Here is a 27,556-nt window from a genome sequence, read left to right as displayed (position 1 = left end):
ATGTTTGGAATACACACTTTTTGCCTTACACACTTTCTGGGAACCAATTAAGTTCGTAAGCCAAGGTGTCGCTGTATATCTTCTTGAGAAAAAAAATGGAAGACCTCGTTGAGCCACAGAATTAGCCCACGTGCAGCTGGCCAAAGGTGTGAAAGCAGCATGGGTGTATGACCGTGACGCAGGAAAGTTGAGCAATGCTAGCCACCAGACTTTGAGCTAGACTTGTTTAAGCAACTTCAGACTTAAATACTGGACCATTAAGATTTTATATTAAAAGCTTGAAGAGTTCAAGAAGTCCACCAGGAAAATAAGAAAGGCTTGATTTTTACCCAACCACTCTGGAGAATATCAGTGATGGGATGTGCACATTTGTGTGTGTGTGTGTGTGTTCCGAAAAAGCGCATATATTCTAAATGCAGGATGAGCACTCGAAATCCCTCGCTCAAAGCCGTTCCGCCAAATCCTGGATAAAGCTGGCAAAGGTGTGCCTCAGCCACATGATTTGCTTTATCCGATGACGAGGGGGCAGAGTTGTGGCCATGCTCTTATCTGCATTGTTACTGCGACAAGGCTGGATGGTTGGGTGGGTCACACCACTGACTTTCGACATGGGAAGTGGGTTTCAAATTGCCCTATCATCCACTTGCTTCCCACGGCAAGTCTCTTTGTGCTCACAACCACTGCCAGTTCCAAGCCCAGATAGAAATATGCCATTATCATATTTTCCGCATTATAAGATCCACCTAAAAGCATTCCTTTTTCTCAAAAGCAGTCCACCCCATAATCCCCCCCAAAACTTTCTAAATGAATTAATATTCTAATTTCTTGGACGTAGTATTTTAAATGTTCTGTGAAGCGCTTTGTGACAAGTATGGCGGTTGTGAAAGCTCTCAATAAAATTACGCTGCATTGTGTTGTATTCTCCTTAGCATAGCTGCATCTAGTGGATGCATTAATACACGATTGTAGCTTCTGTTCTATCTATGTGCCTGATAGTGTGGTACGCCAAATATAACAATGTCCGTTCGGACCACATTGTCGTTACGGTTTCCTCTAGGGGGGCCGTTATGAATTTGAGGGAAATTGTTTTTATCATCAGTCTCAGGCAGAAACCTACGATCTATCAATTTGTTCAATTTCATATTTTTAACTCATCAATGTGGCTCGTTTCCAAAAAACGGGAAGACTTTCGCGGAGCCATGTTAGTACCTCGACTTCACTGTAAATTACATGAAATCGCAATCTCGTTCCGACGTGTTTTTTCGATCCGGGGGACTAGTGAGTGTGAGAGCCACTGTCCAGGTCACCCCTGCCAACATGACTGCCACACATTCTTCAGCCTCCTCCAGTCTACTCTTAAATTTGTTTTGTCGACCCGACCCTGAAATGTGACGAGTCTCTGTTAATTTTTGACGACGGTCACCATTTTGCGGCAAATATTGAAACACCTACTTTAGAGAGTCTTGTGTTGAGAACATTTTCAGTTGAATCCAGGATCCCTAGTTTCTGTTTAATCAAGATTTCACTGAACACAATCTGGAGGTTATTGTCATTTGGGTGAATCATTTTCTGTTCCGAGTTTGCTCCCTGATGTGACACACGTCAGGGGCGCCATTCCTTCTTGCTCTAATGGTCTAATCGAGTCACTCACAAAGTAATCACTGAACTGGCAATGTCTTGATTCACGACAACGATCATTGCTGACCAGACTGCGTCATTCACATTGTCCTTGTCTTTTCCATGATAGGTTCTGGACCCCCTGCGGATCAGACAATGGTCATCGAGGAGTTCCGCTACCTCTCCCAGAAGCTATTTGTGTCTATGTCTGTGTTTTCTGGTTTGGGAATCCTGCTGAGCGTCATCTGCCTCACTTTCAATATCTACAACAGCAGCGTGAGGTACATGAACTCACTCTATCGAGCTCATTTTATTCTGCTATATTTGATACCTTTTGTCGGTTGTGAATTATGAATGGGGACCCTAGTTGGAAACTGCCCTGCAGTCTTCCACCCGCCGGATATGAAACAGAAGGTAACACATATTTAACGAAGATGCGGGTTCATTTAGACAGGGCTATGACAAAATCAGAATCTGAATCATCTTTATTGGCCAAGTACAGGGCGACCCAAAAAGATGCATACGCATATTTTATTCGATAAAAAAAAATCGCATTTTTAGACATATGTCTTTTGTGTTACAAGCCGTGAAAGATGAACCTATGAATGATTGTTTGCAGCTATAGTTGCCCCAAAAATGTATTGGACAAAGCAGTAGAAGATATTCTCCCTGGAGACCTGCTTTGGGACAAAATCATAACAGAGTGTACAGGTTCAGTTTCGAAAGCGTTTCCATTGTCGCAACTTTCCATCAAAATCAACGAGTGTTAGTTGGGTTAACAAGTTCAGAGAGCATGGGACTGTAGTGGACCAATGTTCAAAAGCCACAGGGGACCTTCGTCAGGCAGAAACAGAGTGCAACGACAGAAGAAAATATTACTGCAGTGAGGGACTCAGTAGGACGCAGCCCTTAGAAATCAGTGGATAGACGCAGCCAAGAAATCAAAATGACAAGTCAAAGTCAGCTTTATTGTCATGTATGCTAATATGCATGACATACAGCACAGAGGAAATTACTGTCCTCTCGGTCCCAGCGTGCAAGGCACTTATATATATATATATATATATATATATATATATATATATATATATATATATATATATATATATATATATATATATATATATATATATATTTTTAAACATAATAAACATGAAAATGCCAATTTGCCGGGAGACAGAGGACTCGCTGCGTGTTCACGCATCACCATCATTTCAATGGGAACAGTGTTATTGGTCTCCCTTTTTTGCCAGTGCATCAAAGTCTGGAGGAATTAGTTTTGTTGTGGCAGATCTGAGGTGTTGGTCAGTTAACTTGGATCTGTGATAAGGCAGTCACTGCGGCGTGTTCTTTCGTTTGATCTGCACCTACCCCCATTCAAGATCCGAATAAAGCAGAAACTGATGCTGACAAGGAGAAGTGAGTAACAACGTGTGAATGGGCCTGTGATGTGCTTTTTTGAGAACGTTTGGTTCTCAGATGAAGCCCAACAAAATGGTGGACATTTGGAACACATCTTGGGAAAGCCTTAAAGGACAACCGACACCATTTTTTGTGTTTCCTACCTGAAATCAGAAAAACGTTTTATAGCATCTAAAATACCCAAAACATGCAGGCTGATATTTTTAGTCAAATGAAAAACACAAATAAAAATGACTTAAAGTGTCCCAAGACTACTTCAAAATGACCCCGGAAGTGGCGAGTTTCAGAAAGTCCCGCCCCCTTGTTCGTGACATCACGCCAAGACGTCTTGCCTTGCTCGAGAATCAAAACGATGGCTTCAGATTCAGAGAAGATGCTTTCTTGTTATTCATCCAGTTTTGAATACGATTCAAATAGTTCTGAAGAGGAAAGCATAAATGTTTGCAATTGATTCAAGAAGTCCTTCCGTGTCATTTTGAGGTGTCTGGACTGCAATGTAGCGTCCCAGAAAATGCACAATATGGCGCCCAAGCTCCATTGGAAATGGGCTGATTTGTCTGCTGGGAATTTGTGTCAGCTAGTATCAAATCGTAGTCTTGGTGCAACACACAACGATTCATCATCGCATTATTTATGTGTTTTCCTTCTAATTTCGCCATCAACACGGATCAACACGAAGTTTTCAGACCAAAGTACCCAAAATGCATTGTGTGTGGCTTTCTCGGTCAGGGGACTTCCCTCCGTCACGTCACTTAGGGCATCGTCATCAACTCGAAAACAAGACTGAATATTCAGGTCAAAATATAGCTATATGCGGCGGAATCTTTGTAAAATACGCTCAGCAGAAGTCATTTGAAGTGATTTTACAAATTATGGACACAACTTGTCCGGGGGCGTCGGTTGTCCTTTAAATTGACTAAAAATTGACAGAAATAGCTGAAGCTCTGGTGAATGGTCTTTCATTAACTGAATAATGTGTGGTTGTAATTTGAAATAAATAGCTTTTTAATCAAAGCCACAATTGACATTTTCATGGGTACGCATCTTTTTGGGTCACCCTGTAGAACATACAAGGGATTTGACTTTGTTAGAACACATTGCACTAGTATCTTCATAAAAAAAGACATGACAAATAAGTCTGGAGAACATTCCTTAATTTTAGTGGTACCTCTCAAGAACAACTGAAACATTGTGCAAAGTATCAAGCAGAGTTAAAGTAATCAGTGGTAGAATGAAATCCAACAGTTGGTGCAGAAAATCAGTGAACCATTTTAAAGTGATCAGTAGCTGCATTTGTAGTACAAGTGTGTAATTATGCAGATGTCCTTGAGCGCCTCAAAGTGTCTGGTGCTGCAGATTATATAGGTCAGTAACAGTGGTCCAAGCGAGTACCAGGATTATTACGGGATGCTGTTCCACGGGCTTGTGCAAAAATTCAAACACCCAGTTAGGTTTCGATTGCTGCTTCAAGAGTTAATGGCTCGAGAGAAGAACCTGTTTAAATGTCTGCTGGATTTGGTGCGCATGGATTGGTAGCGCTTGCCTCAGGGGAGTAACTGGAAAACGTGGAGGGCAGAGTGCGGAGGGTCCACGAAGATTTCGTGTGCCCTTGCCTTGGTTCTTGCAGTTTACAAGTCCTCGAGTAGGTAGGCCGGTGCCAATGATTTTTTTCCCGCCATCGTACCTGTCCGTCGATGTGGTACATTATTGAAGTGCCTTTATTGCTCGTGGCAATTTGCTGAGAATCTGTAAATATTTGATGGACATTGGTCATGAAGAGGTTGCGCCTTGGTGTTGTTTTATGTTTCGCTAGATTTCAACCCTAATTGTTTTGGCGGATCTCAAATTTTGCACCTGTTTTTTAACTGCTTTATTACTTTTTTACTGTTGACACCCAGGGGTCTTTGGAGTGTTATTTTCAACGTCGACCTATTAGAGCAGGTTTCGGGAACCCATGGCTCGCAAGCCATATATGGCTCTTTTGATGATTGCATCTGGCTCAACGATAAAACTAAATACATATTCTCGCTTTTTCGCTGTTCATTTCCTGATTGAACGGCAGTTGGCGAAAAGCGCAATTTTGATTGGATGATGTTTGCAGATGACATTGTGATCTGTTGCGAGAACGTGGAACAGGTGGCGGAGAAACTAGAGATGTGGTGGTATGCCCTGGAAAAGACAGAATATATGTGTGTGAATGAGAGGGATCCAAGCGCAAGAGTGATGCTACAGGGAGGAGAGATAAAGAAGGTGGAGGATTTTAAGTACTTGGGGTCAACTGTCCAGAGCAATGGAGAGTTTGGAAAAGAGGTGAAGAAACGTGTCCAGGTAGGCTGGAACGGCTGGAGAAAAATGTCAGGTGTGATGCGTGATAGAAAGGTTTCAGCTAGGATTAAAGGAAAGGTGTATAACACGGTGGTCAGTCCAGCCATGATGTTTGGACTGGAGACGGTGCCACTGAATAAAAGACAGGAAGCAGAGCTGGAGGTCGCAGAGCTGAAGATGTTGAGGTTCTCTTTGGGAGTGACCAGGTTGGATAGGATCAGGAAGGAGTACATTAGAGGGACAACTCATATTAGAGGCTTTGGAGAGAAAGTCAGACTGAGATGTTTTGGACATGTCCAGAAGAGAGAGAGTGACTATATCGGGAGAAGGATGCTGAGCCTTGAACTGCCAGGTAGGAGACCGAGAAGAAGACCGAAGAGGAGGTTTATGGATGTGGTCAAAGAGGACATGAAGGTAGCTAGTGTGAGAGAAGAGGATGCACAAAACTGGGTTAGATGGAGGACACGGATTCGCTGTGGCGACCCTGAAGGGAAAAGCCGAAAGGAAAAGAAGACGAAGATACTGAACTATGGCCGTTGATGTCGAAACAGGTAAACGGCCGCTTTTAAATAAGCCTGACGAGTAAAAAAATGACATTGAATGGACGGAAGGATTCACCTTTGTGGAGAGAAATAGTTCTGCCGTGATTCTAATTTGATATGAAACAATACCATGAATGAAACAGTTGAATATCAGTGGCACTTTGACAGGCCCCACGCTAACGTTAGCATCAATATACTTCTGTGTGAGACAGCAGAAAGCAGGCGTGAAAGCTAGTTAGCAGTAGCTTCGCCAATGGACGCGGCAAGTTGTCTTTTATTCCGATCGTTTGGCGGATTTTTTTACCAATTATGAGAAACGGAAAATTATTCATATTAATGGTGAGTATTATCACAAAGTTTTTAAAATGCAGTGATACCTCGGTTACGTTTCAGTGATACGTTTCGGTTTACGAACATTACATTTCTGGAAAAAAAATACCTTGGCATACGAACTTTACCTTGGCATACGAACTTTTTTCGTACACGGAGCTACCTCAATGAGTGATATGTCGTTAGCGAACAAGCCTGTTCTTTGAACAACAAAATGGCAGCCGACTGTTTTTGTCCTCTATTCCCCGCCCCAGTCTTCGGTTAAAGCCACCTGATTGGTCAAGAACGCAGCAGTGAGGGGGGGGGTTAAACATAAAAGAGACAGGCAGACGACAGTGTGAGAGTTTCAACGTTGATAGTTTAAAGGCAGAGTGTAGATTGCAAGGTTAAAATATCACATCAATCAGGCTCCACACACAACCCGCAAAAGTCCCGCATCTTTACACTTGATGCAAAAAGCTATCAACCCAGCTAAACAGAACACAATTGATGAGGAACTACGTAAAATTATCGCAGAGAAAGTACCTTCAATGGATCATTCCTCAAGATGGTGAAAGAAGAAAGCTACGTTCCTCATCAAGTGTTTAATGCTGATGAAACCGTCCACTCCATTCCATCAAGCCATCAACGACCATCACAAAGGTAAATAAAATGACTTTATTATACTGTACTGTTCATTTCTTTCATTATTATACCATATCACATTTATTATACAAAAAATAAGGTATATTTTGTGTAGTTTTAAGGCTACAATTATTCTTTGGGATACACACTTTTTGCCTTACACACTCTGTTTGGGAACCAATTAAGTCATAAGCAAAGGTATAACTGTAATATATTCTGACGTTTTGTTGAAATCACGTGTGTGCATGTGTGTGTGTGTGTGTGCGTGCGTGCGTGCGTGCGTGTGTGGCTCCCACTGCAAAATATTTCTGAATATTTTACGTTTATGGCTCTCTTAGTCAACAAGGTTCTGACCCCTGTACTAGAGCAAAACTTTCATTAAGCTTCTTGCGAGCACTGACAAGGAACACAGTCACTGGAATGAACATTGTGGAACAATAGGCAATTAAAAAAGGGCAACATATTTCCCAGCAGGCTTTGGAGGGGCAGGAAGGAAAACTAAAATGAGAGTCATTGTTTTGTTTACGTTCAACCATGATAACAAAGTGCAAAAGAATGATTATGTTAGTGGGGAAATTGGATGTGCAAATGAGATACGTACTTATTTAGCGCCTGGTTGGGAATACGAAAAGACGTTCTTCAGAGAAGTATCACACGCTTTTGTTTTCGAGAAAACAAAATGTGAAACTCAACAGAGGTATAATTATATGCTGAAAAGTGTATTTTTATTCATCTTTTTTCCTCAACATTTTGCATCCAAAATTCACGTACAGTCAGTCATGCAACCAAGTTGATAGTTGGTAGGCGACTGGTTATCACGTCGGTCTCACAGTGAAGAGGTGCCTGGTTTTATTCCAGCCCTTGTATGGAGTTTTGTGTTGAAAGGACACATTAAATCAGGGGTGCGTCAGAGATGTTCGATCGGACACTGTGGACAAAGACTCGCACCCAGAAAGACTGTCTTTACTGCCGGCAGGAGACGCAGCCGTTCATGACAGACGCCTGAATTCTGCAGCCCTCTGCCAAGCTATTTGTTGAGTGTATATGCATATTTACGTGAACATTAGTAAAACATAGTTTTCTTGATTAGAATACCACGCCCCTGGGCGTTCTAAGTGTGAACAGCTGTAAGCAATTAAATATTGTCTCTTCCATGAACTGATAAATTTGTAACCTGGCTAATGAGCTCTTCCTGTGAAGCAGTTTCAAGTCGTAAATTGCTTCGGTGATAAAGGAGTTTCCAAAGTCCTAAATTCTGTCCAAGGCCAGATCTCCTAGATGAAAATGACAGTTTAACTTGCTGTGTGTGTTGACCTCAGATTGACCCCGGGTTGTTGACACATGTTGACTAAGTATATAACAGCATCAAACTTTTAAATATGATAACTTCTTATTCTGTCTATTCTCTATCAGGTTGTCAAACACCGGCCACATTGTAGTTACAGTTTCCTCTCGGGGGCCGTTATGAATTTGGGGAAGCCATTAAAATGTTTAATTCCTTCCACATATTACATCTAGAGCGCGCAACTCTACTTTTCTACTTTCATTTCTTTCATAACTTTGCTGCTGTGAAATGTAAATTTCTCCACTGCGAGACTAATAAAGGCAAATCCAATCCAATCTAATCCAAGAAATGAATGAATAACTAGTTTTCAAATTTGAAGTAAACAATAATGACTGTCATTGTGGATTACATACCACAATTTGAAATGTAAGTTCATAGTATAATAATAATAATAATAATAATAATAATAATAATAATAATAATAATAATACATTTCATTTATGAGCGCCTTTCAAAACTTTCAAGGTCACTTTACTTTCACAGGATAAGCTTTTCTGTGGGTGAGTAGCGGCAGCCACACGCACCACCGTTCACTCAACCCGGAATTAACTCACATAGAAAGCTAGCTAGATCGCTAATAGATACAGTAATAATGATAACACATTTCATTTATAAGCACCTTTACAGTCACAGGATACAGTCGGCAATAGATAGCTAACTAGCCAGCTAGATAGCTAACCAGCTAAACGATAGCTAGCTATATAGCTAGCGAGACAGCTATACAGCTAATAGATACAGTGAGACCTCAATTTACGAACTTAATTGGTTCCCAGACTGAGTGTGTAAGACGAAAAGTGTGTATCTCAAAAAAAAAATCCCATAGGAAACAATTAAAATGGGAATAATCCGTTCCCGGGTTTCCATAAAATATACTTTTCAACTAAATAAGCCTAAAAAACTACACACAACATACCTTATTCTATGTATATTAAATGTGCTATTGTATTGTAATGAAAGAAATACACTGCATTGTATCATAAAGTCACTTTATTTACATTTGTGATGGTCATTTAAGGTCAAAGGGAATTGCTGTTTGGAAAGAGAGCCGCATTACATGAGGACTGTAATTAAAGAAATAAACTGTGCTGTAAAATAAAGTTTTATTGACCTTTTTGATGGTCGTTGATGGCTTATGGAAGGAGAGTCACCTTCCATAAGGACTGTTGGTAACTTAACCTCTGGTGCTGTTCGGTCGTGTGCTTCCGCCGAAGATCACTCCGCCAGCCGTGGTGGGTGTGTATTATGAAAGTAGTGCTTATTATTGTTATGTCTCTTGAGGCTTGGAGGCAGGACTCAAGTGACGAGGGAAAGCGGGGAGTTTGTATCCAAAGTACACGGCGAGACAGATACTCGTGAACCAAGAAAAGTCTTTACTGAGACACGTGTGCAAAAACAATACCAATGGCGATGACTGAGGACAAAAGAATAATGCAGACCTGACGGAAGGGAAGTCGCGAGGGTAGCTTTCTCAATACTCCGACGAAGACGGTCTAGTTCGATCGGCAAATATAGTCAGAAGGCACAATCAAGGGAATGACAAACAGCTGTGGGAACCCAGGTGCGTGATGATGGGAGGGGCCGTCTCCAGGGAGCAGCGGAGGAGGGGCGGGGCGCGCCCAGGACGGCGACGTGATGTGACAATTATAAGGTTTAATTTTCATAAATTTGATGTTTGTAAGACGAAAAGTTTGTAAGATAAGGTGTTTGTAAGTTGAGGTCTCACTGTATATAATCGTAATACTAATAATAAGAACAATATTGTTATTTAGTTTTTTTGTTGTTTTGACTTCAAGACGGCGCCGCGAGAGTGGCTGCCTTTCCAGCAGCTCATGTATTTCGTTTTTCTACTTTCATTCCTTTCATCACTTTGCTGCTGTGAAATGTAAATTTCTCCACTGTGAGACTAATAAAGGCATATCCAATCCAATCCAATCCAATAATATAATAGTATATAATGATAGTTTAGCAAGCATTATAGCATTGACATGGTCGATTTGCTTTTGGAGGGCCAAATAAAGTGATGTGGCGGGCCAGATTTGGCCCCCGGGCCTTCACTTTGACACAGGTGTTCTAAATTGTTCTTATATGTGATTTTGAGGAATGAAGTTTCGTTCATTTATTTGTGCCCTGCAACTGGCTGGCAACCGGTTCAGGGTGTCCCTCACCTACTTCCCCAAGACTGGGATAGGCTCCAGCAGGCCCCTCAGATCAAAAAAATGGATGGATGGATGGAACACTGAAAGACAGCATTGATTCATCCAATAAATTAAGTAAAAAGTAGCACATTTACATTTATCATAAGTGGGAACACCCCCGCCCCCCATCCTCAAAAAAAAGTAGAGCCGCTCAAAAGAATCTCCTACCGATAGTGGCCTAGGAGTCCAATCAGAATACCTTCCCAATTCGCCAAGCAGCTCCTGGATTATGTGTTCCTGGTTTCTAAGGGTTGCTTTGATTGTTGGCAATGATGCAATAACAGTTCATAATGCAAGACTGCGTCATAGGTGCCTCGATAGGACAATGACAATGAGGAGCTTTGTGCGTGTGTGTGTGTGTGTGTGTGTGTGCGTGCGTGTGTGTGTGTATGTGTGTGCGCGCGCGTGTGTGTGTGTGTGTGCGTGTGTGTGTGTGTGTGTCAGCAATGATGAGTGAAAGCTCTGTGATCGGATGAATATTTACTGGATCAATATTTAACACCCAAAACGCTTTTTTTGGCGGGGACTGCAGGTATATCCAGAATTCGCAACCATACCTTAACAACATGACCGCAGTGGGCTGCATGATGGCTCTGGCTGCCATCTTCCCTCTGGGCATCGATGGACTTCATGTCCGCAGGAAGCATTTCCCAGTTGTCTGCCAGGTACACTTGAAACTCATCTCAAAACCCCCACATTTTCTTCCGTGCCAATGCACAGCATTCCCATTGTTGCCATGGAGACGGGGCTTTATATAGACATAGAGATGGTAGCTTTTATCGGTGGCTTTGGGTCCCACAAGTGCAGTGAGGGAAATCCGGTTCTAACTATGTTGCAATGAAAGCACGTTAGGGATCCTCTTGCGTTATGTAAAATGCATTAGGGGTGCGATATGCGACGGGGATGTTTTTATTCCTCGTGATTTTCCTTTTCAATGAAGACTGCTTTTGTGAGAAATGTTAACATGTAGACTGGAGGATGGTTTTATTTGAAATTTTTTACAAGCAAGTTGGAAGCAAAGTCAATATTTTGATTCACTTTCCGACCCCCCCCCCCCCAAAAAAAAAAAAATGTTATTCATCATGAGGTGTGGGGATGAAGCATCACTTGAGCTATCTGGCTATCTAGCTAGCTATCTGGCTGGCTACCTAGATAGTTATCTAGCTGGCTACCTCACTGGATAGCTATTTGCTATATATTAGCTATCTGACTAGCTAGCTCACTATCGATTAGTTATCTATTAGCTAGCTAGCTAACTTTCTATCTATTTGAGTTATTCCGGGTTGAGTGAACGCTGGCGCATGTGGCTGCCGCGGCTCACCCACACAAAAACTGATCCTGTGACTGTAAAGTGACCTTGAAAGTTTCGAAAGGCGCTTATAAATGAAGTGTATTATTGGATTGGATTGGATTTGCCTTTCTTAGTCTCACAGTGGAGAAATTCTCAAAAAAAGACTTTATCAACATCGCAGGGATAATACAAGTGGGCCTCAATCGGCAGTACATTTGCACCTAAAAGCTAGCAACCACTCCTTTGACGACAATGAGGTTAAAATCTTAGCGAAAGAACATAGATGGTTTGAAAGGGGGGTAAAAGAAGCGATTCTTATAAAACAACAAAATCCTTCATTAAAGCGGTCTGGTGGGGTGAGGTTCAATTTGGATCGTTCATACAATAGCCTGCTTAGGCAAAACAGGTTAGGCAACATTCGTAATGCTGATGAGGTGATACCGGTGGGAGGGGGGGGAAATAGGTCAGTCGTTAGTCAGGAATGTAGGAACAATCAGTGAGGCCACCGGGAGTGGTCCTCTGCTCCCCCCCCCTACCTGAGAGTAGGGACCTATCATAGCTGTGTCCGGCACCGCCGTGTCTGGACATTAGGGATATATAAATAGGGCCGATACGACCAGTCAGACTTTAGTTCGCTGACGAAGCCTCTTGGATAGGAGGCGAGACGTCGGAAACCTTCAAAATTGTACAGATGACGGCTGAAGAAACCTTCTCATCGATATTATTATTATTATTAGTAGTAGTAGTAGTAGTAGTAGTAGTAGTAGTATTATTAGTATTATTATTATTATTGTCGTTATTGTTATTGTTATAATAAATAAATACAACAATAAATAAATGAATAAATAAATAAATAGAACAATAAATGAGCCAAACCATGACAAATACAAAATCAAAACTCTGATTCTACATAGAATTCAAAATTTGGAGACAAATTCATGAGCAAGATGAAAAATAATAATAAAATAAGTACAATACAAAGGCTTCATTACATGACTATTTGAGATTTGCAGCAGGTGTGCACGCTGAAAGGAAAGCCACGCCTCCACCACCTATTTAGAAACACACAAACCCAAATCATGACATGGAGTGAAGTTGAAATTCCTCCTCCAAAGACACGTTTTATTTGACAGACCTAGTTGACTATTGTGAAGAACATTTTTCCTCTCGCCTTCTTCTTAAAAATGTGAACATAGCTCAATTTGCGCTCCAATGCCATAAATGTCTTGTCCCATTTTTACAAATCCTGAGGAAACCCAATTTTGACTGCCAACTGCTTACAATAGATGTTTACGAATATTTAATTCAAAACATTTGTTATGAAAGTAAGCCACTGAAAATCCAGAACACAGATATACAGTAAAGTCTCGTTATATCGATATCTGATATATCGATAGTCCCGGTTATATCGATACTATTTCTATGCACGCACGGACAAAATTACATGCAAACAGGGTCGGATATATCGATAGTCCCGGTTATATCGATATTTTTTCGGACTCCCTTGAATATCGATATAACGAGACTTTACTGTATAAGATCATTTTCAGTCTTTTCAGTCCGAGTGAAGAAACTGGAGTTTTGTATTCATTAATTGTTTGGTCGAGCACTAGGACATTACTCAGGTGAAAGAAATTGAGGTTTGTTTACGGGATACATCTTGACTCATTAGGCTCAAGGGTAGGCCTATTTTCATGTTAAGGTTTAAACTAAGCCAAAGGCATTACGGGGCTTATCTGCACCCTGACTGCGGTGCTCCAAAAAAATAATAATCTAAATTATTCAATACATCGTTATAGATTGTTGATTGGGTACAAAACACTATCAGCGTTCAATGCAATTTTCCATTCCTGTTCACTGCTGTCAATGTCAACTGAAAACAAGTAATACACCGAACTATCAGAAGCAATTACAGTGATACTTCAGTTTACGAACTTAATTGGTTCCCAGAAAATGTGTGTAGGGCGAAATGTTTGGCTGCCAAACATTTATTTCCCATAAGAAACCATTAAAAATGAGAATAATCAATTCCCAGGGCCCCATAAGGCATAATTTTCTACTACATAAGCCTGAAAACTACACAAAATATACCTTATTTTATTTATAATAAATGTTCTATTGTATTGTAATGAAAGAAATAAACTGTACTTTATAATGAAGTCGTTTCATTGACCTTTGTGATGGTTATTGATGTAGTTGCCTCTTGATGATATCCGAGTGAAGTTGCCGTGCTTTCTCTGCGATAATACCATCACTCGCACTGTTCCATGCTAGCTGCTTTTTCTTAATCCAAATCAACAGTTTTTCAACCTCTTCTATTGCCTGAGACCGTTGCTTCGACAACACAAAAACACCCTTAGCCACACGTAGCAATGGTCAACTTAGCATCCTGGTATTATACACTGTCTGTAAGAAAAGAATCTGTTTTAAATTAGAGTTTAATGTTTGTTATGCAGCATCGAATGTTTGTATAGTCCTAAAACTCAATATTTTGAGCGTCCTGCAATTTGAGTGAAAATGACAAAAACCCAGGCACTTAAGTGGACACATTTTTGCACATCATCTGGCAGTGAATAAGTTAATATTAACCCTTTCATACACTGTCTAACCTGATGATAAGCTGTCCACTATAGTAACCACTGTTCCCTGAAAGGCTAAAATATACGATAGGAATATCCTCGCCAAGAAATAGAACCCTTAATTGAAGTGAAAGTGACCTAAACGCTTGAGTCTCAGTCACAGTTGTCCCGTGAGAACGAGGGGGAAACTAATGAAATTGTAAAACAACTCTCTTATCTAAAGCAGATACAGTAATTACCTAATTTAAAGTCTTCCTTTGCGTTTCCCCATTACCAAAGCAAAAAAGCACAGTGCAGGTAACCAAGTCAGAGAACCTGTGGGTAGTTTGAATTTCACTTCAAGGTCTCTTTGCAAAGTCTATTAAACACGGATCAGGCTTAATGATGGCAAATGTCTGTTAAACTGATTTGTCTCATTTGTGTGATTATATATAGCACAGGTGTCAAAGTCAAGGCCTGCGGGCCAAATTCGGCCCGCCACATCATTTTTTTCGGCCCGCAAAAGCAAATCAAACTTGTTAAATTCCATGATGATTGCTAAAATCTGAGCCAAAATTTCATATTTTGGATGTCAACCACAATAAAAGTCATTATTCTTGACTTCAGATTTGAAAACGAGTTATTCATTAATTTGCTGTGTGCTCTATATGTAATATTTGGAGGGATTTAAACATTCTAATGGGTTCCCCAAATTCATAACGGCCCTCGAGAGGAAACCATAACTACAATGTGGCCCGCGGCAAAAAATGACTTTGACACCCCTGATATATAGGAAGCTAAGATTCCAAGGTCACTGATATTGTCCTTTCTCTCATAGTTCCGACTTTGGCTGCTGGGTCTGGGTTTCAGCCTTGCGTACGGCAGCATGTTCACCAAAATCTGGTGGGTCCACACAGTCTTCACCAAGAAGGATGAGAAGAAGGACAAGAAGAAGGTAATTGTGAACAGGAAGCCGGTGCTGGCATTTACTGCACATGATTTCCGGGGTAATTTAAATGACAACCGACACCAAGTTGGATATTGGATTGGATATGCCTTTATTAGTCTCACAGTGGAGAAATTTACATTTCACAGCAGCAAAGTGATGAAAGGAATGAAAGTTGCGTTCATAATTTGTAAAATCACTTCAAATGACTTCTACTGAGCGCATTTGACAAAGATTTTACGTTTTAAGACTCGCGCTGAATATTCCGGAAGTCTTGTTTTCGAGTTGATGACGATGCCTGATGTGACGTCACGTCTGGAACGCCCCTGACCGAGAAAGCGACACACAATGCATTTTGGGTACTTTGTTTGGTCTGAAAACTTCGTGTTGATGGCGAAATTAGAAGGAAAACACATAAATAACACGATGGTGAATTGTTGTGTGTTGCACCACGACTACTATTTCATACTAGTTGACACAAATTCCCAGCAGACAAATGGGCCCATTTCCAATGGAGCTTGGGCGCCATCTTGTGCAAGTGACGTTACGGAGGGAACACCCCTGACCGAGAAAGTGACACACAATGCATTTTGGGTACTTTTTTGCGTCTGAAAACACCGTATTGATCACAAAATTAGTCTTAAAACTTCATGTTGATCAGTGTTGATGGCTAAATGAGAAGGAAAACTACATAAATAAAGCGATGGTGAATCGTTGTGTGTCGCAGCCAATTGCGGTAACACGCATAAAGAAGGTGGAAGTTTACACAAATGACCAGCGGACAAATCAGCCCATTCGCAACGGAGCTTGTGCGCCATCTTGTGCATTTTCTGGGCGCTACAGCGGAGTCCAGACGGCTCGAATTGATACGGAAGAAGTTCTTTCATCGATTGCAAACATTTATGCTTTCCTCTTCAGAACTATTTGAATCATATTCATAACAGGATGAGGAACAAGAAAGCATCTTCTCCCAATCTGAACTCTCTAAAGCCATTGTTTTGATTCTGGAGCAAGGCAGTGTGTGACCCATAGTGACGTCACGAACAAGGGGGTGGGACTTTCTGAATCTCCCCAATTTCAAGCTCATTTGTTGTCACGATTTGCAAGGTGGTGATGTTTGTGGATCCCAAATAAGCAGGCAGGAGGGAACAGCAGGTTGTATTTGACAAATTGTATTAAAATAAAGTCAGCAGGAACAAAATCTAACACATAAAAGTCATCCGAACAGAAAAGTACAAAATATCAAAGAAAACCACGAGTAAAAATCTGGTAAGATGAAACAAACCTGACAGGGTGAAGCAAACGCATACAATGACCCAACACGGAATGGTCATGCCGGGAGTCCTTTTAACTGCCACTGATTGGAACGACCAACACCCGTGCAGCTGCAGGCGGGGCAAGGCTGTTTGTGAAGGAGTATCCTGCCGTGACATCACGAACAAGGGGGCGGGACTTTCTGAATATCCCCAGTTCCAAGCTCATTTTGTGGCAGTTTTGGGACACTAAGTCATTTTTATTGGTGTTTTGCATTTGACTAAAAATATCAGCCTGCGTGTTTTGTGTATTTTAGATGCTATAAAACGTTTTTCTGATGTCAGTTAGGAAACAAAAAAATGGTGTCGGTTGTCCTTTAAGTCTCCACCGCCGGGCAGCGGCGTTCAGTTTTATTTAATCATCTCCTTCAAGGGCAAGCTCCCTCAACGGAGATGATGTCTCCCGCCCCCAATCAACTGTTATCTTTTTACCTTTACTCACACTCTACTTTTACAATTGGCCCATGACTTGTCCTTGAGTGTGCTCTGTCATCTATTTGACATTCTGCCAAGCCAACAAACTCTTTCAATTGGTCCCGACGGCCACTTTCCTCATTCCATCTCACGGCGATTTTTGCAGTCGACGAGATATTTAGAGCACATGTATCAAAGTCAAGGCTCACAACATCATTTTATTCGGCCCGCGAAAGCAAATCAAGCTTTATTTAATATGGAATAAAATGATGAATCTCTCTGCTTCGGGTTCTTCACGGTGTTGAAATGATAACATCAGCAGGAATCAAGGTGGTAAACAAGAAGATTATTTTAGAACGCCCCCTTTTAAATAAGCCCAATGAGGTAAAAAATTGACGGGTATCGCACACTTCAGGTTGAATGGACGCAAGGATCCGCCTTTGTGGAGAGAGAAAAAGCTCTGCTGTGATTCTAATTTGAAATTAAACAAGACCATGAATGAAACAGTTGAATATCAATGGCACTTTGACAAGCCCCATGCTAACGTTAGCATCAATATACGTCTGTGAGTCACAGCAGAAAGCAAGCGTGCAAGCTAATGAGCATTGTGCAGGCTAGCTAGCAGTAGCTTCCACTTATGGACCCGTCAAGTGTACTTTCATTCCAATCGTTTGGCTGGATTTTTTTTTTACCAATCACGAGGGATGGAAAACCATTCATATTAATGCTTTGTATTATCACAAAGTTATTCTAAATAATACATTCTGACATTTTGTTTAAATCACAGGCGCGCATGTGTGTGCGTGTGTGTGTGTTCGTGTGTGTGTGTGTGGCTCTCACAGAAAAAACATTTCTAAATATTTTACTTTTATGGCTTTCTTAGTCAAAAAGGTTCACGACCCCTGGTCTACAGTTATCTGAGCTTGAAATGGGGGTGGCTGTACAAAATACAATACAATACATAATGATTTATATAGCGCTTTCCCAACAGCTGAATTCGGTGTCAGTAAGCTTAGACTCTTTTCTTTCATCAGAAAAAACAAGTTAATTCCCAAGTTATATGGTTCTGGATTTATCTGAGCTTGAAATGGGGGAAGCTGTATAAAATGCAACACAAAGTGTATACAGTATATTGATTTATATAGCGCTTTAACATTAGCTGAAGCTGTAACGAAGCGCTAACATGGACAAAAGGCAAATGCTGCCCTTCATAGGAGTAAAAAACATTGCCTAAAGCAGTGTCTGAAACTCATGACAAAAAGTTAGCGGACACCAGGGCAGACAACTCTGAAAAGTTGCCTGCCCGGCCATAAAGTTGCCTGCCCCATTTTTTACAACTTGAAACGCAATAAGACGACTAATCTCAAAAAAAACATTGTTGCGAAGTATGAAGGATTTTTTTTTAAATTAAGGAAGTACCTACCACAAATGCTCCCTTGCTTAATTTATGGTAAATATCCCTCGCTGAAGATTTTGCTCCAGTTGTCGTTTGTCGTCATTGTGCACAATGCAATGTTTGTGTTGCGTTGTTTGCTAAAAGCCACGTGGACTGCTCTTTCTAAGCGCCTTTCAAAACTCTCAAGTACACTTTCCAGTCACGGTATAGTCCGAAGCACGAAACAGGCTTCTGATTGATTGCCATGCCGAGTATGCAAATTGCCAAACGAACGTTCGTTTGGCAAGCCTGTTTCGTACTTCGTGACTATAAAGTGTACTTGAAGGTTTTGAAAGGTGCTTAGAAAGAGGAGTCTAAGTGGCTTGTAGCGGTTTTCTTGTAGATTTGCTTTATTCATTAAAACAAACGATTAATTTGAAAAATAACTTTTTTTTTAAATTTAAGAAGTTGTCAGCCACTGATACATCTTGACTCATTAGGCTCAAGGGTAGGCCTATTTTCATGTTAAGGTTTAAACTAAGCCAAAGGCATTACAGGGCTTATCTGCACCCTGACTGCGGTGCTCCAAAAAAATAATAATCTAAATTATTCAATACATCGTTATAGATTGTTGATTGGGTACAAAACACTATCAGCGTTCAATGCAATTTTCTATTCCTGTTCACTGCTGTCAATGTCAACTGAAAACAAGTAATACACCGAACTATCAGAAGCAATTACAGTGATACCTCAGTTTACGAACTTAATTGGTTCCCAGAACATGTGTGTAGGGCGAAATGTTTGGCTGCCAAACATTTATTTCCCATAAGAAACCATTAAAAATGAGAATAATCAATTCCCAGGGCCCCATAAGGCATAATTTTCTACTACATAAGCCTGAAAACTACACAAAATATACCTTATTTTATTTATAATAAATGTTCTATTGTATTGTAATGAAAGAAATAAACTGTACTTTATAATGAAGTCGTTTCATTAACCTTTGTGATGGTTATTGATGTAGTTGCCTCTTGATGATATCCGAGTGAAGTTGCCGTGCTTTCTCTGCGATAATACCGTCACTCGCACTGTTCCATGCTAGCTGCTTTTTGTTAATCCAAATCAACAGTTTTTCAACCTCTTCTATTGCCTGAGACCGTTGCTTAGACAACACAAAAACACCCTTAGCCACACGTAGCAATGGTCAACTTAGCATCCTGGTATTATACACTGTCTGTAAGAAAAGAATCTGTTTTAAATTAGAGTTTAACGTTTGTTACGCAGCATCGAATGTTTGTATAGTCCTAAAACTCAATATTTTGAGCGTCCTGCAATTTGAGTGAAAATGACAAAAACCCAGGCACTTAAGTGGACACATTTTTGCACATCGTCTGGCAGTGAATAAGTTAATATTAACCCTTTCATACACTCTCTAACCTGATGATAAGCTGTCCACTATAGTAACCGCTGTTCCCTGAAAGGCTAAAATATACGATAGGAATATCCTCGCCAAGAAATAGAACCCTTAATTGAAGTGAAAGTGACCTAAACGCTTGAGTCTCTGTCACAGTTGTCCCGTGAGAACGAGGGGGAAACTAATGAAATTGTAAAACAACTCTCTTATCTAAAGCAGATACAGTAATTACCTAATTTAAAGTCTTCCTTTGCGTTTCCCCATTACCAAAGCAAAAAAGCACAGTGCAGGTAACCAAGTCAGAGAACCTGTGGGTAGTTTGAATTTCACTTCAAGGTCACTTTGCAAAGTCTATTAAACACGGATCAGGCTTAATGATGGCAAATGTCTGTTAAACTGATTTGTCTCATTTGTGTGATTATATATAGCACAGGTGTCAAAGTCAAGGCCTGCGGGCCAAATCCGTCCCGCCACATCATTTTTTTCGGCCCGCGAAAGCAAATCAAACTTGTTAAATTCCATGATGATTGCTAAAATCTGAGCCAAAATTTCATATTTTGGATGTCAACCACAATAAAAGTCATTATTCTTGACTTCAGATTTGAAAACGAGTTATTCATTAATTTGCTGTGTGCTCTATATGTAATATTTGGAGGGATTTAAACATTCTAATGGGTTCCCCAAATTCATAACGGCCCTCGAGAGGAAACCATAACTACAATGTGGCCCGCGGCAAAAAATGACTTTGACACCCCTGATATATAGGAAGCTAAGATTCCAAGGTCACTGATATTGTCCTTTCTCTCATAGTTCCGACTTTGGCTGCTGGGTCTGGGTTTCAGCCTTGCGTACGGCAGCATGTTCACCAAAATCTGGTGGGTCCACACAGTCTTCACCAAGAAGGATGAGAAGAAGGACAAGAAGAAGGTAATTGTGAACAGGAAGCCGGTGCTGGCATTTACTGCACATGATTTCCGGGGTAATTTAAATGACAACCGACACCAAGTTGGATATTGGATTGGATATGCCTTTATTAGTCTCACAGTGGAGAAATTTAGATTTCACAGCAGCAAAGTGATGAAAGGAATGAAAGTTGCGTTCATAATTTGTAAAATCACTTCAAATGACTTCTACTGAGCGCATTTGACAAAGATTTTACGTTTTAAGACTCGCGCTGAATATTCCGGAAGTCTTGTTTTCGAGTTGATGACGATGCCTGATGTGACGTCATGTCTGGAACGCCCCTGACCGAGAAAGCGACACACAATGCATTTTGGGTACTTTGTTTGGTCTGAAAACTTCGTGTTGATGGCGAAATTAGAAGGAAAACACATAAATAACACGATGGTGAATTGTTGTGTGTTGCACCACGACTACTATTTCATACTAGTTGACACAAATTCCCAGCAGACAAATGGGCCCATTTCCAATGGAGCTTGGGCGCCATCTTGTGCAAGTGACGTTACGGAGGGAACACCCCTGACCGAGAAAGTGACACACAATGCATTTTGGGTACTTTTTTGCGTCTGAAAACACCGTATTGATCACAAAATTAGTCTTAAAACTTCATGTTGATCAGTGTTGATGGCTAAATGAGAAGGAAAACTACATAAATAAAGCGATGGTGAATCGTTGTGTGTCGCAGCCAATTGCGGTAACACGCATAAAGAAGGTGGAAGTTTACACAAATGACCAGCGGACAAATCAGCCCATTCGCAACGGAGCTTGTGCGCCATCTTGTGCATTTTCTGGCCGCTACATTGGAGTCCAGACGGCTCGAATTGATACGGAAGAAGTTCTTTAATCGATTGAAAACATTTATGCTTTCCTCTTCAGAACTATTTGAATCATATTCATAACAGGATGAGGAACAAGAAAGCATCTTCTCACAATCTGAACTCTCTAAAGCCATTGTTTTGATTCTGGAGCAAGGCAGTGTGTGACCCATAGTGACGTCACGAACAAGGGGGCGGGACTTTCTGAATCTCCCCAATTTCAAGCTCATTTGTTGTCACGATTTGCAAGGTGGTGATGTTTGTGGATCCCAAATAAGCAGGCAGGAGGGAACATCAGGTTGTATTTGACAAATTGTATTAAAATAAAGTCAGCAGGAACAAAATCTAACACATAAAAGTCATCCGAACAGAAAAGTACAAAATATCAAAGAAAACCATGAGTAAAAATCTGGTAAGATGAAACAAACCTGACAGGGTGAAGCAAACACATACAATTACTCGACACGGAATGGTCATGCCGGGAGTCCTTTTAACTGCCACTGATTGGAACGACCAACACCCGTGCAGCTGCAGGCGGGGCAAGGCTGTTTGTGAAGGAGTATCCTGCCGTGACATCACGAACAAGGGGGCGGGACTTTCTGAATATCCCCAGTTCCAAGCTCATTTTGTGGCAGTTTTGGGACACTAAGTCATTTTTATTGGTGTTTTGCATTTGACTAAAAATATCAGCCTGCGTGTTTTGGATATTTTAGATGCTATAAAACGTTTTTCTGGTGTCAGTTAGGAAACAAAAAAATGGTGTCGGTTGTCCTTTAAGTCTCCACCGCCGGGCAGCGGCGTTCAGTTTTATTTAATCATCTCCTTCAAGGGCAAGCTCCCTCAACGGAGATGATGTCTGCCGCCCCCAATCAACTGTTATCTTTTTACCTTTACTCACACTCTACTTTTACAATTGGCCCATGACTTGTCCTTGAGTGTGCTCTGTCATCTATTTGTCATTCTGCCAAGCCAACAAACTCTTTCAATTGGTCCCGACGGCCACTTTCCTCATTCCATCTCACGGCGATTTTTGCAATCGACGAGATATTTAGAGCACATGTATCAAAGTCAAGGCTCACAACATCATTTTATTCGGCCCGCGAAAGCAAATCAAGCTTTATTTAATATGGAGTAAAATGATGAATCTCTCTGCTTCGGGTTCTTCACGGTGTTGAAATGATAACATCAGCAGGAATCAAGGTGGTAAACAAGAAGATTATTTTAGAACGCCCCCTTTTAAATAAACCCAATGAGGTAAAAAATTGACGGGTATCGTACACTTCAGGTTGAATGGACGCAAGGATTCGCCTTTGTGGAGAGAGAAAAAACTCTGCTGTGATTCTAATTTGAAATTAAACAAGACCATGAATGAAACAGTTGAATATCAATGGCACTTTGACAAGCCCCATGCTAACGTTAGCATCAATATACGTCTGTGAGTCACAGCAGAAAGCAAGCGTGCAAGCTAATGAGCATTGTGCAGGCTAGCTAGCAGTAGCTTCCACTTATGGACCCGTCAAGTGTACTTTCATTCCAATCGTTTGGCTGGATTTTTTTTTACCAATCACGAGGGATGGAAAACCATTCATATTAATGGTTTGTATTATCACAAAGTTATTCTAAATAATACATTCTGACATTTTGTTTAAATCACAGGCGCGCATGTGTGTGCGTGTGTGTGTGTTCGTGTGTGTGTGTGTGGCTCTCACAGAAAAAACATTTCTAAATATTTTACTTTTATGGCTTTCTTAGTCAAAAAGGTTCACGACCCCTGGTCTACAGTTATCTGAGCTTGAAATGGGGGTGGCTGTACAAAATACAATACAATACATAATGATTTATATAGCGCTTTCCCAACAGCTGAATTCAGTGTCAGTAAGCTTAGACTCTTTTCTTTCATCAGAAAAAACAAGTTAATTCCCAAGTTATATGGTTCTGGATTTATCTGAGCTTGAAATGGGGGAAGCTGTACAAAATACAACACAAAGTGTATACAGTATATTGATTTATATAGCGCTTTAACATTAGCTGAAGCTGTAACGAAGCGCTAACATGGACAAAAGGCAAATGCTGCCCTTCATAGGAGTAAAAAACATTGCCTAAAGCAGTGTCTGAAACTCATGACAAAAAGTTAGCGGACACCAGGGCAGACAACTCTGAAAAGTTGCGTGCCCGGCCATAAAGTTGCCTGCCCCATTTTTTACAACTTGAAACGCAATAAGACGACTAATCTCAAAAAAAACATTGTTGCGAAGTATGAAGGATTTTTTTTTAAATTAAGGAAGTACCTACCACAAATGCTCCCTTGCTTAATTTATGGTAAATATCCCTCGCTGAAGATTTTGCTCCAGTTGTCGTTTGTCGTCATTGTGCACAATGCAATTTTTGTGTTGCGTTGTTTGCTAAAAGCCACGTGGACTGCTCTTTCTAAGCGCCTTTCAAAACTCTCAAGTACACTTTCCAGTCACGGTATAGTCCGAAGCACGAAACAGGCTTCTGATTGATTGCCATGCCGAGTATGCAAATTGCCAAACAAACGTTCTTTTGGCAAGCCTGTTTCGTACTTCGTGACTATAAAGTGTACTTGAAGGTTTTGAAAGGTGCTTAGAAAGAGGAGTCTAAGTGGCTTGTAGCGGTTTTCTTGTAGATTTGCTTTATTCATTAAAACAAACGATTAATTTGAAAAATAACTTTTTTTTTAAATTTAAGAAGTTGTCAGCCACTCAGGTTGAGACGTTTTGAAAGTTGTACGCCTAACGTAAAAGTTGTACGCCCCGGGCCTCCGGGCATATGTTATTTCAAACACTGCCTGAAGTCTTCCCAGCTCTTTATCGGCAAGAAAAACCAAAACCCGAAACACATTCGGGAATGGCGCTCCAGTTCGCACTTTTCAATTCCCCAATAAATTAGAGAATGGCAACGAATGAGTTAAAATCAGGGCGGTCGAACCGCTTGGTATGCATGACATTCCAGAAATGATTCTAAACTCACAGGGGGTCACAAGTACAGTCTTGGCACGTAAACTGCAAGATCTCCCCTAGCGGATGATGATGCCGGTCGTACATGTTGGAATACCGCATTGCACCCATGCCCAATGTGTTTGTATGGCTGTGGGTGTGGATTTGTTTCTACGCTGAGCACACGGGCACCGGCAGCCAAAAAAAACAGCTTGCACCATCGGCTTGTGTCACAACTGATTTCATTTTTTTTTCACGTCGAGCAATGCACCAAAATCAATCCCCACTTCATTAAATTGGACCACTTCCAAAAAAAATCATTCTATTCTTAATCACGGTAGCATAAAGCAACACCTGTTTTCTGTGGAAAAATCCAGTCGGGTGGGTATTCCCATTTGGATCTCCTTTTGTCTCGTTTCTATCACGGCCCAGTGCTTTGAGGGCAGATTGAATTGGCCTCAGTTAGTGATGGATCATTGTTTCTGGAGCAGCTTTGGCGGCTATCTTTGTGAGCTTTATAAATCCCCCTTTCACGACATTTGACGAACAGAGAGAGATGATTTGTGCCTTTTCTTGACCCTTGCTGTGTGTCCCCGCAGCACCTGGAGCCATGGAAACTCTACGCAACTGTCGGTGTCCTACTTGGTATCGACTTCTTGTCTCTCATGATCTGGCAGATTGTGGATCCGTTACATATCACAGTGGAGGTAACTGTGTGATTATCAAGACATCATGCAGTGTGTTATAGATGTGAGCGAGAAAAACAATTCATAGTGAACAAAAAAATACAATATTCATGTCCTTTGATGATGTTGTTTTTTATGTGCACAGAAGTTCACCCGAGAAGCCCCAAAAGGAGACCTGGATGTTTTAATCCAACCATTATTGGAGCACTGCAGCTCGGAAAAAATGAACACCTGGCTAGGTAGGTTGAAATACAAGACAAGATTTTCGACTTTCTGAACTGAACGAACGAGATTTTTGACAACATTTAGTGAAGAACGCTGGCGCGTGTGGCTGCCGCTGCTCACCAACAGAAAAACTTATCCTGCGACGGTAAAGTGACCTTGAGAGTTTTGAAAGGTGCTTATAAATGTATTGTATCATGTATTATATTGATTATTATTATTATTATTATTATTATTATTATTATTATTATTATTATTATTATTATTATTATTGTTGTCATTTGCCAGCTATTTGCTATTTATTAGCTATCTGGCTGGATGGCTAGCTATCTAGATAGCTTTATATTCACTATCTAGCTGGCTGGCTATCTAGCTAAGGATCTGTTGGCTATCGATTGGCTGGTTAGCTAGCTTTTTATCTATTTGAGTTACTTCCAGGTTGAGTGAACGCTGGCGCGTGTGGCTGCTGCTGCTCAACCGCAGAAAAACTGATCCTGTGACTGTAAAGTGACCTTGAGAGTTTTGAAAGGCGCTTATAAATGAAATGTATTATTATTATTATTATTATCATTATTATTGTTATTATCATTATTAGTATTAGTATTATTGTATCCAATAGATTGCCTCACAGAGACAGTTGAAAGTAGGATGATCAACACATGTGCTGGTTGGTTGAGCGTTCATATTATGATATCTTCAAAGATGTCATCCTGACAAAGTTATAAAGATGATACATGTATTAGTTTATGCAGCTAGCGATAGATACAGTGTGCTAGTTCTGGCCAGTATGCTCTTATCACTAGCGGCAAGTGATACTATGATTGGCTAGTGACTAGGTCAGTGCCTTCCAACAAGCCTTGGTTTGCCAACTCGAACTGTGATTGGTTAAAGCAAGAGTTCTATTGACACTTATTTAATGCTACAAGGCCTGCAGAACTGTAGATTTCTGACCGTGGTAACAAATGATGGCTGAAATGTGAATGGTTATGCTTAATGGACAACCGACGTCACTTTTTTTGTTTTTTAACTGACACCAGAAAAACGTATTACAGCATCTAAAATACCCAAAACACGCAGTATGATATTTTTAGTCAAATGCAAAACACCAATAATCCAAAATCTGCAAAAAATTGAGCTACGAATTGGGCATTTTCAGAAAGTCCCGCCCCCATTTCGTGAATTCACGCCAAGACGTCTTGCATTGCTAGTGAATCAAAACGATGGCTTCAGATTCGGAGAATATGCTTTCTTGTTTCACATCCAGTGATGAATATGATTCAAATAGTTCTGAAGAGGAAAGCATACACGTTTGCAATCAATTAAAGAATGTATTCCGTGCCATTATGAGGCAACATTGAGGGGAGATGTCTCACCGAATAAGAGGCACAAAATGGCGACGTCCTGTGGCCACCTCCGTTTCCACAGGCTGATAAATTCCTTATATGGCGCTTGGACGCCCTCTTCTGGCCTTCTGGCGCCTTTTGGGCGCAACACGAGGTCCCCAGACCACACAAGTACAGCAAAATACATTGACGTGATGGAAGGACCGCTACAATGCGTCTTTTTTACGGTAAAGGGCGGACCTTTAGTGACGTCACGTACGAACTCGTCACCAACTCTAAAACAAGACTTCCTGAATATTCAGCGCGAGTCTAAAAAGGTAAAATATAGCTATATCCGGTGGAATCTTATTAAAATACGCCCAGTAGAAGTCATTTGAAGCCGTTTTACAAATTATGGACACAACTTGTCCGGAGACGTCGGTTGTCATTTAAATATAAAACACACCTGGAAGCAACACAACAAGGGAGAAGCAACAAAACAAAGTTGAAAGAAAATTTTGAATTATTTAACAAAAATTAAGGTTTCTTTAGCCGTCATCTGTACTTCATTGAAGGTGTCGGACGTTTCGCTTCTTATGCAAGAAACTTCGTCAGCAAACTAAAGTCTTACAGGTAGTTTAGGCCCTATATATATCCTTACTGTCCAGACATGGCGGTGCCAGACTCTGCTATGATAGGTCCCTGCTTTCAGGTCGGGGGGAGCAGAATACTACCCCCTGCAGCTGTTCCACTGATAGTTTAAGGCACAAAATATAATTAACATTAGTATGTGTTTCAGATATTTTCAGGCCAGCAGAGAAGGTATTGCAGGCCTTGACGGCCCACCACTGCATTCGCTGCCATTGATATTCTCCACCAACTA

At 40.8% G+C, this 27,556-nt stretch overlaps 1 protein-coding gene across 1 annotated transcript in view; it reads left to right on the top strand.

Moving 5' to 3' along the window:
• The window catches only part of gabbr1b (gamma-aminobutyric acid type B receptor subunit 1b), a 235,593-nt gene that overhangs the window by 174,928 nt on the left and 33,109 nt on the right, over nucleotides 1–27,556 (top strand). The window contains exons 16-20 of the mRNA XM_089023383.1: nucleotides 1,748–1,898; nucleotides 10,933–11,065; nucleotides 15,088–15,204; nucleotides 25,043–25,150; nucleotides 25,275–25,368. Of these exons, the coding sequence (XP_088879509.1) occupies nucleotides 1,748–1,898; nucleotides 10,933–11,065; nucleotides 15,088–15,204; nucleotides 25,043–25,150; nucleotides 25,275–25,368 (603 nt within the window). The remainder of the gene's footprint in view (nucleotides 1–1,747; nucleotides 1,899–10,932; nucleotides 11,066–15,087; nucleotides 15,205–25,042; nucleotides 25,151–25,274; nucleotides 25,369–27,556) is intronic.

The sequence above is a fragment of the Hippocampus bargibanti genome, linkage group LG20 (assembly GCF_051943395.1).
Source record: "Hippocampus bargibanti isolate YZ-2025 linkage group LG20, ASM5194339v1, whole genome shotgun sequence".
Taxonomy (NCBI): domain Eukaryota; kingdom Metazoa; phylum Chordata; class Actinopteri; order Syngnathiformes; family Syngnathidae; genus Hippocampus; species Hippocampus bargibanti.
This window is presented reverse-complemented; position numbering and strand designations above follow the sequence as displayed.